Consider the following 14,124-nt stretch of genomic DNA (forward strand, 5'->3'; position numbering starts at 1 on the left):
GTCTGAGTGTATGAGCATGTTTGTGCCTCTGTACGAGTGTATGTGAATTTGTGTGTGTACCTCTGCGAGAGTGTGTCTGTGTCTCTGTGAGTGTGCCCGTGTGACCCTGGCCAGTGCTGTTGCTGCATCCCAGTTGTAGCCTGTTTCTGTTCCAGCGGCTCCCAGAGGCCGCACTCAGGCCGAGCCCCTGTGCTCGGAGCTGTACGGCTCTGTGTAATGCTGCACAGCGCAGTGCCACAGAGTAACTGGTCTGTGCAGTGTGGCACCCACTCGCCAGCAGGGGCCGGGGCTCTTAGGAATCCAGAGACATTTTAAATCCATGAAGTGCCCCACCGCTCCCAGCATGGAGGGAGGTGACAGAGCTGCCACCCCTTTGCAGTGACAGGTCCCCAGGGGCCGATGGGAAACTCTCCTAGAACTTGGTGCTCTGGTTGCTGTGAGGACAGCATGGGGTGGGAAGGTGCCAGGAAAGGGGAGCGCTGTCAGAAGTAGCCCCCTGTATGGGACCGGTTGAGGGTCTGTGAGGTGCTTGCTCCGACAGCACGGTGTGGAGTGGTCACAGCCAAGCAACATGACATTGGCCCAGCTGTTGCTCCGAGGACTCGCCCCTTCCCCCTTGTTATTTTGCAAAGTCTAAGTGTTGGCAGCCAGCTCGTGGCTGAGTGCAGAGCTCTCTGGGTTCTCATGTCTATTGCTAACGCTGCAGCAGGCGTCTGCACTGGCCCCGCGCGTCCCAGGGCACTGACAGCCCGATGCTCAGAGCCAGCAATGCTTGGTGACGCGCCCGGGATTTGTCTGGTTCCCTGTGGTCTCTCCAGGTGTTTGCGGAGAAGGGGCGGCCCGTATAAAACAGAACCTGCGAGTGACCTCACCCGCTGGCGACTGAGCAATGAAGAAGGGCGGCAGAGTTGGCGCTACCTGGAGGCTGGCGAGGAATGTGAGCGAGAGCAGAGCGGGCTGGAGGCTCACTGCCTAGGCTTGGACACGGTGGGTGGCTGATTTTCACTCGCAGCGCAGTGTTTGCCGAGGCTGGGAAGGGGGCAGCCAACTGAACCCCATGCTCGTATGGCTGGCTGTAATTCCCCTATTGCCGCCGTTGTCTCCTGCCCCCAGATGCTGATCATTGCCTCTGAAGCGAGGCTTCTTCTCAGTGACTGTCTGGGATTCACACGCTTGCTAATTCCACAGGGCAGGCACACGTGGTGCTGGCATCAGGGGCAGAATTCACAACCTCATGCCAACCTGGTTGTATTGGCTGCTGGGGAAGAGGGGAGGTGTCACAGCTCCCTGCAAGGGGGCATCTTGCCCCTGAGAAGGGGGTTGGGGAGGTCTGTTTGCCCTGCTCCCTCCCTGCCTGCTGACTCTCTGCGGATTATGCCCTGAATGACTCAGAAGGTGCTTCAAGGCAGCAAGCGTCCTGCTTGTATTCACACGCCTCCTCTGCTCCCCTCCCACACCCTCTTCATCCCTACGCATGCTCTGCACAGTCGCTCTGTGCTGGATTTGGTGTCTGATTGCTGGCGTTGCTACTAAGTATTGTGTGAAAGGCCAGTGCAGTGCAGGCCATGGGGGAGGTACACAGACCCTGATTGCCCGTGTGTGAGGAACTGGGACTGTTCATACTGTGGTCTGTGACTGCTGAGTGGGGAGGGTTGGCCTGGGAGAATGAGCTGCACTGGGGTATGGGAGATTGGCCTGGAGGGAAGATGCCTGAGCATGTAAGGTGAGAACCCAGGAAGGGGTTAGAGGCCAGGTGACACCTTCGCCCGGGAGGCTGAACAAAGACTGGGGAGTGGGAGAGTTTCAGGAGCTGGCTGGGGAATGGAGGGGAGTCCAGACGGGGCTCTGGCCCCCCAGTGGGGCTGTGGTGCCCCTGGGGACCCAAGATGGACCTAACTGGGGAGGGATCCTGTTGTCTGTGCCTGCAAGACCTGTCCTGGCCTGTGTTCCTGCTTTACTGGCTGGCTGAGAGTCCTGGTGAATCGCAGGAAGCCAGGGGTGTAGGGCCTTGTCCCCCCACACTCCGTGACACCGTGGGACTGCAGTACTGCCATAGCCCACAGCCAGGGCCGGTGCAACCATTTAGGCAACCTAGACGGTCGCCTAGGGTGCTGGGATTTGGGGGGCGCCATTTTCTTCGGCAGTGACCGTGGCGGCTGGATCTTCGGCCGCTCCGATGGCCACCGGCATTTAGGTGGAGGGAGCTGGGGTAGGGGAGTGTGGGGATGGCCGTCTGCAGCAAATAAGGGGGGGGCACGCAGGGGAACTCCCCGCCCCAGCTCACCCCTGCCCCGCCTCCTCCCCGAGCACGCCATGACTGCTTCACTTCTCCCGCCTCCCAGGCTTGCGGTGCCTAAGCTGATTGGCACCGCAAGCCTGGGAGGTGGGAGAAGTGAAGCAGTGACGGCGTGCTCGGGGTACTCGTGCGCGGAGCAGGGACGAGCTGAGGTGGGAGGGTGCGTCAGAGTGGAAGGGAGAGCCTTGAGGCGGGCGGGTGCAAGGTGGAAGTTTTGCCTAGGGCGCGAAACATCCTTGCACCGGCCCTGCCCACAGCACAAGGCACTTGATTGTACTGGTGTCTTGGCCGCTGGCCATGCTTTGTGCACGAACTGGAGCACTGCTCTTTCAATTTGTGTCTGTCCCTGCTCCTCTTCCTTTCTTTGCAGAGTAAGTTCTTCAAGGCCTTCCCCCAGGCCTGCATGGCCCAGGAAGCAGCGCTGAATGGGATGAAGTTTTACTCTGGCCTGCAGGCGGAGGATGGGCATTGGCCCAGTGACTACGGGGGGCCCCTCTTCTTGCTGCCAGGTACAGTGGATGAAATGGCTGTGCCATGTGCTCTGAGCGGCAGTACCTCCCCACAGAGTTACCTGCGTAGGGATGGGATAGCGGGTGCCAAGCAGGGTCCGACAGCGTGGCCAGGGTCTGTGGGGTCTTTGCTTAGCTGTCTGGGGATGATTCACGGTCGGGTGCTGTCGCAGGCCTGGGCAGGGCAGTGTCTTGTCATTACCCAGCACACTAGGTGCTGAACCTCACTGGCCAATCGTTTCCCCAAACAGTGACCTAGGAAATGCCCCGGCTGCATTGCACTACAGTTAATCCCCAGTGAACGTGTCTTTAATAATGAGCTGGCGTCTGTTGTGAGGCACCAAGAACTACCCAGCCAGTTAAAACCCCTGTCTGGTTTTGCCGAACGGGGGCGGGGTCCTTTGGTGCAGTCTGACCCCAACAGCCTGTTCCATCGCGGGGGCTGAAGCGGGGGATGCTAGGGAAGGTCATGTGGTTGTTAGTCTGATGTACATTCTGTCTGGACGGCCCTGATGACACTTTTGGGTTCCTGCAGACGACGACCTTGGAGCCACTTAGCCTGGGGCTGCAGCTGCCCCTTGTTAGCTACACGTGCAGTGCGTACTTGGGACTCCTAGCTACAGTGATTTCTCATGTCCTGTGCTGACCATGAAGAGGACACATGCTTCTCTGAACCAACTAGAGTGTCCCTGTGGCTGAAATCGGGGGGTGGTTTGGCCTTAGGAGTGGACTGTTTTGTCCAACAGGTTTCCTGATCACCTGCCACGTTGCCAAGATCCCACTGCCAGAAGGTTACAGGAGGGAGATGGTGCGTTACCTGCGCTCGGTGCAGCTCCCAGACGGAGGCTGGGGCTTGTGAGTAGCAGAGAAGCTCCTTTCTCCTTATTCCTGCTGCACTGGGCGGGTTGTGCGTTCCGGACCCAGTTGACCAGAGGAATGGTTCCTCTCTGTCTGTCCCTGCACAACACAGCCAGTGAAAACAGTATAGCAATCTCAGAAGCCCCTTGCAAGCACAAAAGTCAGTTCCATTCCTGAGATGTCTGCCTCGCGCCTTGTTATCTGCTCTGATAGGGCCTTATACCTCAGACATTATTGCCAGGCATTAGGCCTGCTCCACCTGCTTTGTGCTTCCCCTCAGTAGCCCTCCCCGGGTCCTGGCATTCCTGGGGGGCGCAGAGCAGCTGTAGCGGCTGGAGGTATGTTAGTGGGGTGGGCTGGCTGGTCATTAAATACACTCAGAGAAGGAGGGCACAGAAACAAGAGTGAGGGGATCCTTGCAGCAGGCAGGGATGGACTGCCAGGAACATTTCAGGGGTGGTGTCAGGGGCCGCTCTGCAGAGGCGTTCTGGCTGTTACGTGCACTCTGTCCTGGCTTCTGTGACAAACTGGGAATGTTCTTAATGTTTTCTCTGAATACTGTGTTGGTGCCTCCTGTCCCTTATGCAGTTCTTAAGTATCTAGGTGGTGGAATTAGGGTGTATGGTTGCTGCAGAGCAAGGGGCCAGTGCACATAAATGCCTGACACTCTGTCTCCTAGCAACCGATGGCCTGGGCCCCTCCTCTGCAAAGGTGCCCACTGAAGGTGTTGGAGACAAAGAGGTCAGGTGACCTCCTGGCCCAGGAAACAGACAAAGGCCAGAAAGGAGGGGTTGGAGGGGGTGTCAGTCTGGAGCTGGCTGGGTACTTGGAGTGAAGTGCAGATGTGGGGGTCTGGCTCACTGCCCCCCAGAATGGACCTGGCCGAGGGGTCCCGTTCACTGTAGCTGCAAGCTCTGTTTTAGCCCGTGTTCCTGTCATCGAATAAACCTCTGTTTTACTGGCTGGCTGAGAGTCAGGCTGCGAAGTGGGGGGGCAGGACCCTGTGGCTTCCCCAGGACCCCGCTGGGACGGGCTTGCTGTGGGAAGCGCACGGAGGGGCAGAGGATGCTGAATGCTCCAAGGAGAGACCCAGGAGCTGAAGCCGTGTGAGCTTCTTGCCCTGCAGACAGTCTGCTCTGAGGGAGAGGAGGCTCCCCAGAGTCCTGCCTGGCTTGGTGGGGAGCAGTTCCAGAGCATCGCCCAGGGACCCTGTGAGAGCTTTGCTGCAGAAGAATGTCTTTCCCGTCTCTAGGAGGCGGGTCTGTGATCAGAGGCCTGGGTGAAAGGGAAAGAATCACGGTAGAGACGTACGCCTGCACTGCCAGCTCTCTGCCATTGTCTAGGCAGGTTTCCCTATTCCAGCGGAGGGGAGGGGGACCCAGAGGAGCACTAGGAAACAAGGGAGAATGTTCAAAACTGGCTCATTTTCAGCGGGTCTTGCCTCAACCTATTAAACAAAATCACTGAAATCCCACCAGCCCCCAAGCCGGCCCCTGGGAGGGAAACACTCTGATTTCATTAGCAAATCAAGCCCCACTTCATCAGCACTTCCGGGGTGACTTTAGCTCCGGCAGTGCCGCTGTACTGAATCACACAGCAACGCAGTGGTGGGGGTTTCACAGTGCTCGGCGTTGGCGTCGCTCTGCCCCCCTTGGCTTGACGAGAGCACTTGCCTATGGCTTCAGCGGGGACAGGCTAGGCCATGGCCGAGTGCTTCGGAAGCTCCCACGCAGCATCCAGCGCTTGGCCTGGTGCTCCCTTACATGTGGGAAATGGCTCAGTGTGAGACTGCTGGAGCTGCAGTGCCGGGGAGGCCAGCATGTGGCGTGACCAGAGCCCCCCTTCACCATGGGGAGACCACTAGAGTGAGGGGCTGGGAGCATTTCGTTCCCGATTCCCAGCAGCTTGGCCCAGGGTGGTTGCTTTTCGGTTAGTTTGCCTGGTTAGCTTTAACCCCCTGCTTAGGTTCGCCCCAATGAAGCCAGGCTCGGTCGATTGCACAAGTGCTCAGCCACGTCTGACTTCCCCGCTCTCTGTACGTGGCAGGCACGTGGAAGACAAATCGACAGTGTTTGGCACAGCGCTCAGCTACACGTCCCTGAGGATTCTGGGGGTTGGGCCGGATGACCCGGACCTCGTGAGGGCTCGGATCAACCTCCACAGCAAAGGTCAGCATGTGGCTGGAGCTCTCTGGCACCCTGTCCTCCCCCCAGCAGCCATGGGGCTGGGACTGTTGAGAAGGGCTTGCCCAGCTCCGAAGGGGTGAGTGGTGGGCGAGGGGACATGCGACCAGAGTGGAGTGAGCCTTTGCAATGGCTTGTCCTTGGCTGCATGGCAGCATGTGCAGTTTGCACGTTAGCTTCTGCCCTGCCACCCTTAGCTTCTCCCAGCTTGGCCTGGCTGTCGCGGCACGTGTGGCATGTCACAGCCCATGCCGCATCCTGCTGTGCCAGGACCCTGCAGCACTTACCTTCTGGGGTGATGGTGAAACCTCAGCTCCTTCACCCAGGGCTGCCCAGAGGATTCCAGGGGCCCGGGGTGTTCGGCGGCGGGGGGCCCTTCCGTTCCGGGACCCGCCGCCGAAGTGCCCCGAAGACCCGCGGCGGGAGCCCCCCACCACCGAATTACTGCCGAAGCGGGACCCGCCGCCAAAGTGCAGCCCGGTCTTCGGCGGTAATTCGGCGGCGGGGGGGGTCCCCGCCGCGGGTCTTTGGGGCACTTCGGCGGCGGGTCCCAGAATGGAAGGCCCCACGCCGCCGAATTACTGCCAAAGACCGGGCTGCACATCGGCGGCGGGTCCAGCTTCGGCGGTAATTCGCCAGTGGAGGGGGGGTCCTTCCGCCCCGGAGCGGAAGGACCCCCTGCTGGCGAAGACCGGGAGCAAAGAAGCTCCTGCGCCCTGCCCTGCGAGAGTTTTCCGGGCCCCCCAGAGCGAGTGAAGGACCCCGCTCCAGGGGCCCTGAAAAACTCTCGTGGGGGCCCCTGTGGGGCCCGAGGCAAATTGCCCCTCTTCCTCCCCCCCTCTGGGTGGCCCTGACCCTATCCACCCCCCACAGAACACCCACAATCCAACCCCCCCATTTCCTGCCCCCTGACCGCTTCCCCAACCTCTGCCCCCTCCCTGTGCCCTGACTGTCCCCAGGACTCCCTGCCCCTTAGCTGGCCCCCCCGGCCCCAGCCTCTTACCCCCGGCTCCCTCCTCACTCGGAGCCTCAGCGCGTCGCTGAACAGCCACAGCGTGTCTCCGGCGGGGCCTGAGCTCCGTCCCGCTCAGAGCTGCGTGGTCAGGGGGCGGGGCTGGGAGCTCCACGCCGAGCGGAGGGAGCTGAGCACAGCCCGGAGCTCCCAGCCCCGCCCCCTCCCCACGCGGCTCTGAGCGGGGCAGAGCTCTGGCCCCGCCGGAGACACGCTGCCGCTGTCTGAGGACGCCGCTTGATGTGCTAGGGCTCCAGGAGAGGGGCGGAGGCGGGAGCCTCAGCTGTTCTCTTGGGGGCCCCTGTGGAGCCCGGGGCCCGGGGCAAATTGCCCCCTTTGCCCCCCCTCTGGGCAGCCCTGCCTTCACCAGTTGTGAATGCTTCCGTTTGGGAGGCAGGGTACTCATGAGCCCTCCAACATTCGGTCCATCTCAGCAGTCGGTTGTGGGTTAAATCGCCATCTCCAGCCCCCTCATGTGGCTTAGCTTCACTTCGTGGCTCCATGACACAATGTTCAGTGGTCTCACTGGCTGCACCTTGCACAGGAAACGTGCCCTTCCCAGGTGTCGTTTCTGAATGGCTGTGTCTGTCGGGGCGCAGTGCCCATCATGCACCCGCTGCACCGGCCTGCAGCTCTCCAGGGCCCCTGGCCTGCCACACAACCAGACCAGGATTCAGGAGCCTCTGTTCATGCCCTGTCACGTGGCAGGGTCTGTGTCCCTGGCCCCCGTGGCTGCAGTCAGATCCCAGATCTGTGTGTGTCTCTCCAGGTGGTGCTGTGGGAATCCCGTCGTGGGGGAAGTTTTGGCTGGCCGTCTTGAACGTTTACAGCTGGGAGGGAATGAACACGCTGCTCCCTGAGCTGTGGTAGGTGCTCTTCTGTATCTGCAGAGTGTATTGATTTTCGCATCAGCACACAGCAGAAAGCCCGACGCCGAACACCAGGGACCTGAGAGCAATCCCCGGCCTGCACCAGTCCCCCATTCTCACGCTCAGCCTGGGCCAGCAGGCTTCGGACATGGAAACCAGGCACTATTCCTGGGTGGACCTGGAGCAGAGGGGATACGCTGGGGTGTGGGCTGATGGGGGAGGGATGTGCTGTTGATGACCTTCCCTCCCCCATCCAAGCTCGGCCCACCTGCTTGACCTCCAGCTTTCCTGCTCTCTCTGCCAGCCGCCAGACCCACCCGTTGCGCTCTCCCCAAGTCCCTCCCTCCTGTGCTGGGTCCTGACACGGTCCCTCCCCATTTGGCATGCCATGGCTGTCCCCGTCCTGGAACTGGGCTTGCCGCAGACTCCCCCTGTGCTCAGGGACAGCTGGTGCCTGAGCTGGCCGTGGGGCCAGGAGCAGGGGGCAGTGTGAGGTGAGGGAGTTCAGGCAGCTGGCTGATTACAGGGAAACCAGTGGCAGCGTTGCCCACTGGCATGTTCCCCCAAGAGAGGCTGCTTATTCCCTGAGCCTCCCTCCACACCCCGTTAACACGAACCACAGGGAATCAGCTGCAGGCTGTGGGAAGAGACCCCGCCCAGATAACAGCCTTGCTGGGTTGCTGGGAGAGCCCAGAACGCTCTCCTCGGGCTGGAGCAGACAGTCTCCTGGCTCCAAACGAGGGCTCCAAACGAGCTTCTCTCCCAGCTCCCCCGCACCCCGGGAGCACGGAGCAGCGGTCGCCTGGGGTCTGCGCGTTGTGCTGAACGGCTGCTCTACCCCTCAGGCAGCGGCTATCCTGGGCCCCGAGTGTCTCCTGGGCACATTACCCCTCTGACTGCCCCGCAGCTCTGTCCTTAACTGTGCCCATGTCCCTGTGGCCCCCCATCCCGCACACTGCCGACAGCGTCCTCTGTTGTGTGACAGGCTGCTCCCGGCCTGGATGCCAGCCCACCCCTCCACGCTCTGGTGCCACTGCCGCCAGGTGTACCTGCCGATGAGCTACTGCTACGCCACGCGCCTGACTGCCGAGGAGGATGAGCTTGTCCAGAGCCTCCGACAGGTAAATGAATTCCCTGAGCACCCTCCCCGCTCCTCACCCTGCGTTACGGTGGCCTGGAGACCCTTCCCACCAGGCCCAGCTGTGTCTAGTCGCATGGACCCAAATCTCCTCATTGGGCACAAATCCCAGCCCCTGCAGCCCCTGGCAGTGCTTTGTTGGAAATCCCTGTAGGCTTGTTGTGATGTGATCCCCACATCAGCCCCTTGTTCCCCCGTCCCACCAGAGCTACTGGGTCTTCCCCCTGCCTGGGCACTAACTGCGACGGCTCTGAGCCATGTCCCAGCAGCCCCTGTCTGACACCTCCGTCCCTCATGCTGCCTCATCTGTTACCAAAGAGGAGCTCAGGGTGGGACTCTCCCCTTGTTCTCTGTGGTGAAGACTTTAGTAATCCTGCCGCTCAGCATCCTGTCCTCCCTGGTTGTTCCGCTCGCTCCCTGCTGATCTAGCAGGGCCAGCGACTCTCACCAGCTTCCTGGTTCTCTGAGACTTACAGAAGTTGCTATTTGCTGCTGGCCATTCCGGTTCCCTCTGAGCCTCCTTACGCCTTCCCTGTCACAGCTGATACTTCTGTACGTTGGCGTCGTGTGGGCTACATTACTGCTCCCTCAGGGGGGTATTGCTTGAGTGAGCCACGTGGTTCTTCCATGCTTTCCCTTTAGCTTAGGGCTGAGGTATGACTGGCCTGTGCTGGCATGTTACCTCTGTGCAGTATCCGAGCTCCCGTTAGCAGATGGAAAGGCTCTGCCTTCATGGGTGCAGTAGTAACCTTCCCAACAGGAACTGCATGGAACCGATGCCCTGCTGTCTGTGTGATGACCCAGAGCTCGATTCATCACATCAAGGGACCGGTAGATCATCTAGTCGGGCTCCTGTGTAACGCAGGCCAGAGAATGTCACCCAGTTACTCTGGATTGAGGCCAGCGACATGTCTGGTTGCAGTACAACGTGCCCTCCAGAAAGGCAGCCAGTTGGGAGCTGAAGACATCAAGAGATGGAGAGTCTGCCAGTTCCCTTGGCAGCTCATTCCGGTGGTTGATCGTCCTCGTTGTTCACAGTTCGGGCCTCATGGCTTCAACCACTGGTTCTTGTTCTGCGTTTCTCCGCCCTTCAGTACCTGGTATCTTCTCCCTGTGAAGGTTCTTCTACGAGTCACCTGCCAGTCTTATTTCTGATACTCAGTGGCCAGGACAGTTATGGGGGCCCCGGGAGTGCTTGCTTCAAACAGCCCGTGTAGGCGCCACATTAACACTCTTCCATTGCTGGTAACCTTGGTTGATGGGAGCCCGATGGGGCAGGAATTGGGGTGGGCTTTGGGGAAGGAAGGAGAAAGCTGGGAGGGCAAGGTAGGAAGGGAAGCCAAAGGCAGAGTGTATGGGGTTGTGCAGGGAGCAGGCTTTCCCGGTGAATGCCTCATAGAATCATAGAATCTCAGGGTTCTAAGGGACCTCAGGAGGTCATCTAGTCCAACCCCCTGCTCAAAGCAGTACCAAACCCAACTAAATCAACCCAGCCAGGGCTTTGTCAAGCCAGACCATAAAAACCTCTAAGGAAGGAGATTCCACCACCTCCCTAGGTAACCCATTCCAGTTCTTCACCACCCTACTAGTGAAAAAGTTTTTCCTAATGTCCAACCTAAACCTCCCCCTCTGCAACTTGAGACCATTACTCCTTGTTCTGTCATCTTCTACCACTGAGAACAGTCTAGATCCATCCTCTTTGGAACCCCCTTTCAGGTACTTGAAAGCAGCTATCAAATCCCGCCTCATTCTTCTCTTCTGCAGGCTAAACAATCCCAGTTCCCTCAGCCTCTCCTCATAAGTCATGTGCTCCAGCCCCCTAATCATTTTTGTTGCCCTCCGCTGGACTCTCTCCAATTTATCCACATCCTTCTTGTAGTGTGGGGCCCAAAACTGAACACAGTACTACAAATGAGGCCTCACCAGTGCTGAATAGAGGGGAATGATCACATCCCTCGATCTGCTGGAAATGCCCCTACTTATACAACCCAAGATGCCATTAGCCTTCTTGGCAACAAGGGCACACTGTTGACTCATATTCATCTTTTCGTCCACCGTAACCCCTAGGTCCTTTTCTGCAGAACTGCTGCCCAGCCATTCGGTCCCTTGTCTGTAGCAGTGCATGGGATTCTTCCGTCCTAAGTGCAGGACTCTGCACTTGTCCTTGTTGAACCTCATCATATTTCTTTTGGCCCAATCCTCTAATTTGTCTAGGTCCCTCTGTATCCTATCCCTACCCTCCAGCGTATCAACCACTCCTCCCAGTTTAGTGTCATCTGCAAACTTGCTAAGGGTGCAGTCCACACCATCCTCCAGATCGTTAATGAAGATATTGAACAAAACCGGCCCCAGCACCGACCCTTGGGGCACTCCACTTGATACCGGCTTCCAACTAGACATGGAACCATTGATCACTACCCGTTGAGCCCGACCATCTAGCCAGTTTTCTATCCACCTTACCGTCCATTCATCCAGCCCATACTTCTTTAACTTGCTGGCAAGAATACTGTGGGAGACTGTATCGAAAGCTTTGCTAAAGTCCAGAAATAGCACATCCACAGCTTTCCCCTCATCCACAGAGCCGGTTATCTCATCATAGAAGGCAATTAGGTTAGTCAGGCATGACTTGCCCTTGGTGAATCCATGCTGACTGTTCCTGATCACTTTCCCCTTCTTTAAGTGGTTCAGAATTGATTCCTTGAGGACCTGTTCCATGATTTTTCCAGGGACTGAGGTGAGACTGACTGGCCTGTAGTTCCCTGGATCTTCCTTCTTCCCTTTTTTAAAGATGGGCACTACATTAGCTTTTTTCCAGTCATCCGGGACCTCCCCCGATCGCCATGATTTTTCAAAGATAATGGCCAATGGCTCTGCAATCTCATCGGCCAACTCCTTTAGCACCCTCGGATGCAGTGCATCCGGCCCCATGGACTTGTGCTCATCCAGCTTTTCTAAATAGTCCCGAACTACTTCTTTCTCCACAGAGAGCTGGTCACCTGCTCCCCATACCGTGCTGCAGAGTGCAGCTGTCTGGGAGCTGACCTTGTCTGTGAAGACAGAGGCAAAAAAAGCATTGAGTACACTAGCTTTCTCCACATCCTCTGTCACTAGGTTCCCTCCCTCATTCAGCAAGGGGCCCACACTTTCCTTGACTTTCTTCTTGTTGCTAACATACCTGAAGAAACCCTTCTTGTTACTCCTAACATCTCCGGCTAGCTGCAACTCCAAGTGTGATTTGGCCTTCCTAATTTCACTCCTGCATGCCTGAGCAATACTTTTATACTCCTCCCTGGTTATTTGTCCAATCTTCCACTTCTTGTAAGCTGTTTTTTTGTGTTTAAGACGAGCAAGGATTTCACTGTTAAGCCAAGCTGGTCGCTTGCCATATTTACTTTACTTCCTACACATCGGGATGGTTTGTTCCTGCAACCTCAATAAGGATTCTTTAAAATACAGCCAGCTTTCCTCGACTCCTTTCCCCGTCATGTTATTCTCCCAGGGGACCTTGCCCATCAGTTCCCTGAGGGAGTCGAAGTCTGTTTTTCTCAAGTCCAGGGTCTCTGTTCTACTGCTCTCCTTTCTTCCTTGTGTCAGGATCCTGAACTCGACCATCTCATGGTCACTGCCTCCCAGGTTCCCATCCACTATTGCTTCCTCTACTATTTCTTCCCTGTTTGTGAGCAGCAGGTCAAGAAGAGCTTTTCCCCAAGTTGGTTCCTCCAGCACTTGCACCAGGAAATTGGCCCCTACACTTTCCAGAAACTTCCTGGATTGTCTGGGCACTGCTGTATTGCTCTCCCAGCAGATATTGGGGTGATTAAAGTCACCCATGAGAACCAGGGCCTGTGATCTAGCAACTTCTGTTAGTTGCTGGAAGAAAGCCTCGTCCACCTCATCCCCCTGGTCCGGTGGTCTGTAGCAGACTCCCACCACAACATCACCCTTGTTGCTCACACTTCTAAATTTAATCCAGAGACACTCAGGTTTTTCTGCAGTTTCATACTGGAGCTCTGAGCAGTCATACTGCTCCCTTACATACAATGCAACTCCCCCACCTTTTCTGCCCTGCCTGTCCTTCCTGAACAGTTTATATCCACAGCAAGATATGTCCCACACACTTGTTCACAATGCCTAAGGCCTGCACTTTCCAAAGGGAGGAGTGATTTTTGGGAGGCCCCGTCGGCCCCCCGGGAGGGGTCTGATTTTAGAGCACTGAGCCCTGCTCTCTGCGAATCAGACTTGGTGTCTCAGGCTGGGCACCTGACACCCCTAGGCCTGAAGGGGAGTTACGCCTTAGGGGCTGTCTTCTTCCTGCCCACTGGGCCCCGGGAGCCCTGCTGTGAATTGGAGCAAGGTGGAGTCCTGCACACAGGCCTCCAGCCAGAATTAAGTTGGGCCGTTAGCCCTCCCTACTGCCTGAGCGTGCTCCAGCATGTTCCCCCCATTCTGGCCTGTGTGGGTCCTGGAGACCCCCCCCCTTCGGACTGTGTGCCCCCTGTGATGCAGTAGGGCCTGTTTGAATAGTTTGTAGTTCCCTTTCTCTGCCCCTTCCAGTTGGCGGTACAATGCCACGGCTTTGGGGTCCAGTAAGGGGGTGAGAACCCGGAGCCTGTCCGCAGGATTAACCTGGTGCAGCTCGCAGGCCGTCTCAAAGGCATCCAGGAAGTTATTCATGTCCTCCCCCTTCTTAGGCTGGGCCAGGATGCACTTATCAAAGCTCCGCGCAGTCCTGGGCCCCCCCTCACTCACCGCAGCCGGGGGCTCGCTGCCTCCCAGCCTCGCCAGCTTCAGCTCATGATGACGCTGTCGTTCTTTATGCTCCCTTTGTTTCCCTTCATGCTTCCTCTGTCTCGCTTTGTGTTCCCTCTGTCTCTCTTTCTTCTTCAGCTTCCGCTGCCTTTGTCTTTCCTTATGCTGCCTCTGTTTTTCATGGTCCTCCATCTCTCCCATTTCAGCCGCTTTCGCTCCACGGATGCCGAGCGTTGCTGGGACGATTCCCTGCTGGCCAGCGAGATTTGCCGGGAGGATTCCCTGCTGGCCGGGGGTGTCACGGTGCCCTCGATAGTCGTTGGGCTCCTCCCCGCCCTTCCCCTAGGCATAGGCCGAAGGGTTTTAGGAAGCCCTCAGCAGCCGGCTGACCACTCCCAGCTGGGACAGACACTGGTGCCTGTGCTGCATCTGCCAGGCTGCTTCCCTCAGAGACAGGGATCAGTTCATTCAAGCGATCTCCGTCCTTGAGCTGGGCAATGAGCTGGTCTT

General features: G+C 57.9%; 1 protein-coding gene across 1 annotated transcript in view; it reads left to right on the top strand.

Annotated features, from left to right (window-relative positions):
• Positions 1 to 458: 458 nt before the first annotated feature.
• Positions 459 to 14,124, top strand: part of LOC123378627 (lanosterol synthase-like) — a 49,083-nt gene continuing 35,417 nt past the window's right edge. The window contains exons 1-6 of the mRNA XM_045032670.1: positions 459 to 987; positions 2,667 to 2,805; positions 3,552 to 3,660; positions 5,710 to 5,831; positions 7,628 to 7,724; positions 8,713 to 8,848. Of these exons, the coding sequence (XP_044888605.1) occupies positions 685 to 987; positions 2,667 to 2,805; positions 3,552 to 3,660; positions 5,710 to 5,831; positions 7,628 to 7,724; positions 8,713 to 8,848 (906 nt within the window). The 5' untranslated portion in view covers positions 459 to 684. The remainder of the gene's footprint in view (positions 988 to 2,666; positions 2,806 to 3,551; positions 3,661 to 5,709; positions 5,832 to 7,627; positions 7,725 to 8,712; positions 8,849 to 14,124) is intronic.

The sequence above is a fragment of the Mauremys mutica genome, chromosome 10 (genome assembly GCF_020497125.1).
Source record: "Mauremys mutica isolate MM-2020 ecotype Southern chromosome 10, ASM2049712v1, whole genome shotgun sequence".
NCBI lineage: Eukaryota > Metazoa > Chordata > Testudines > Geoemydidae > Mauremys > Mauremys mutica.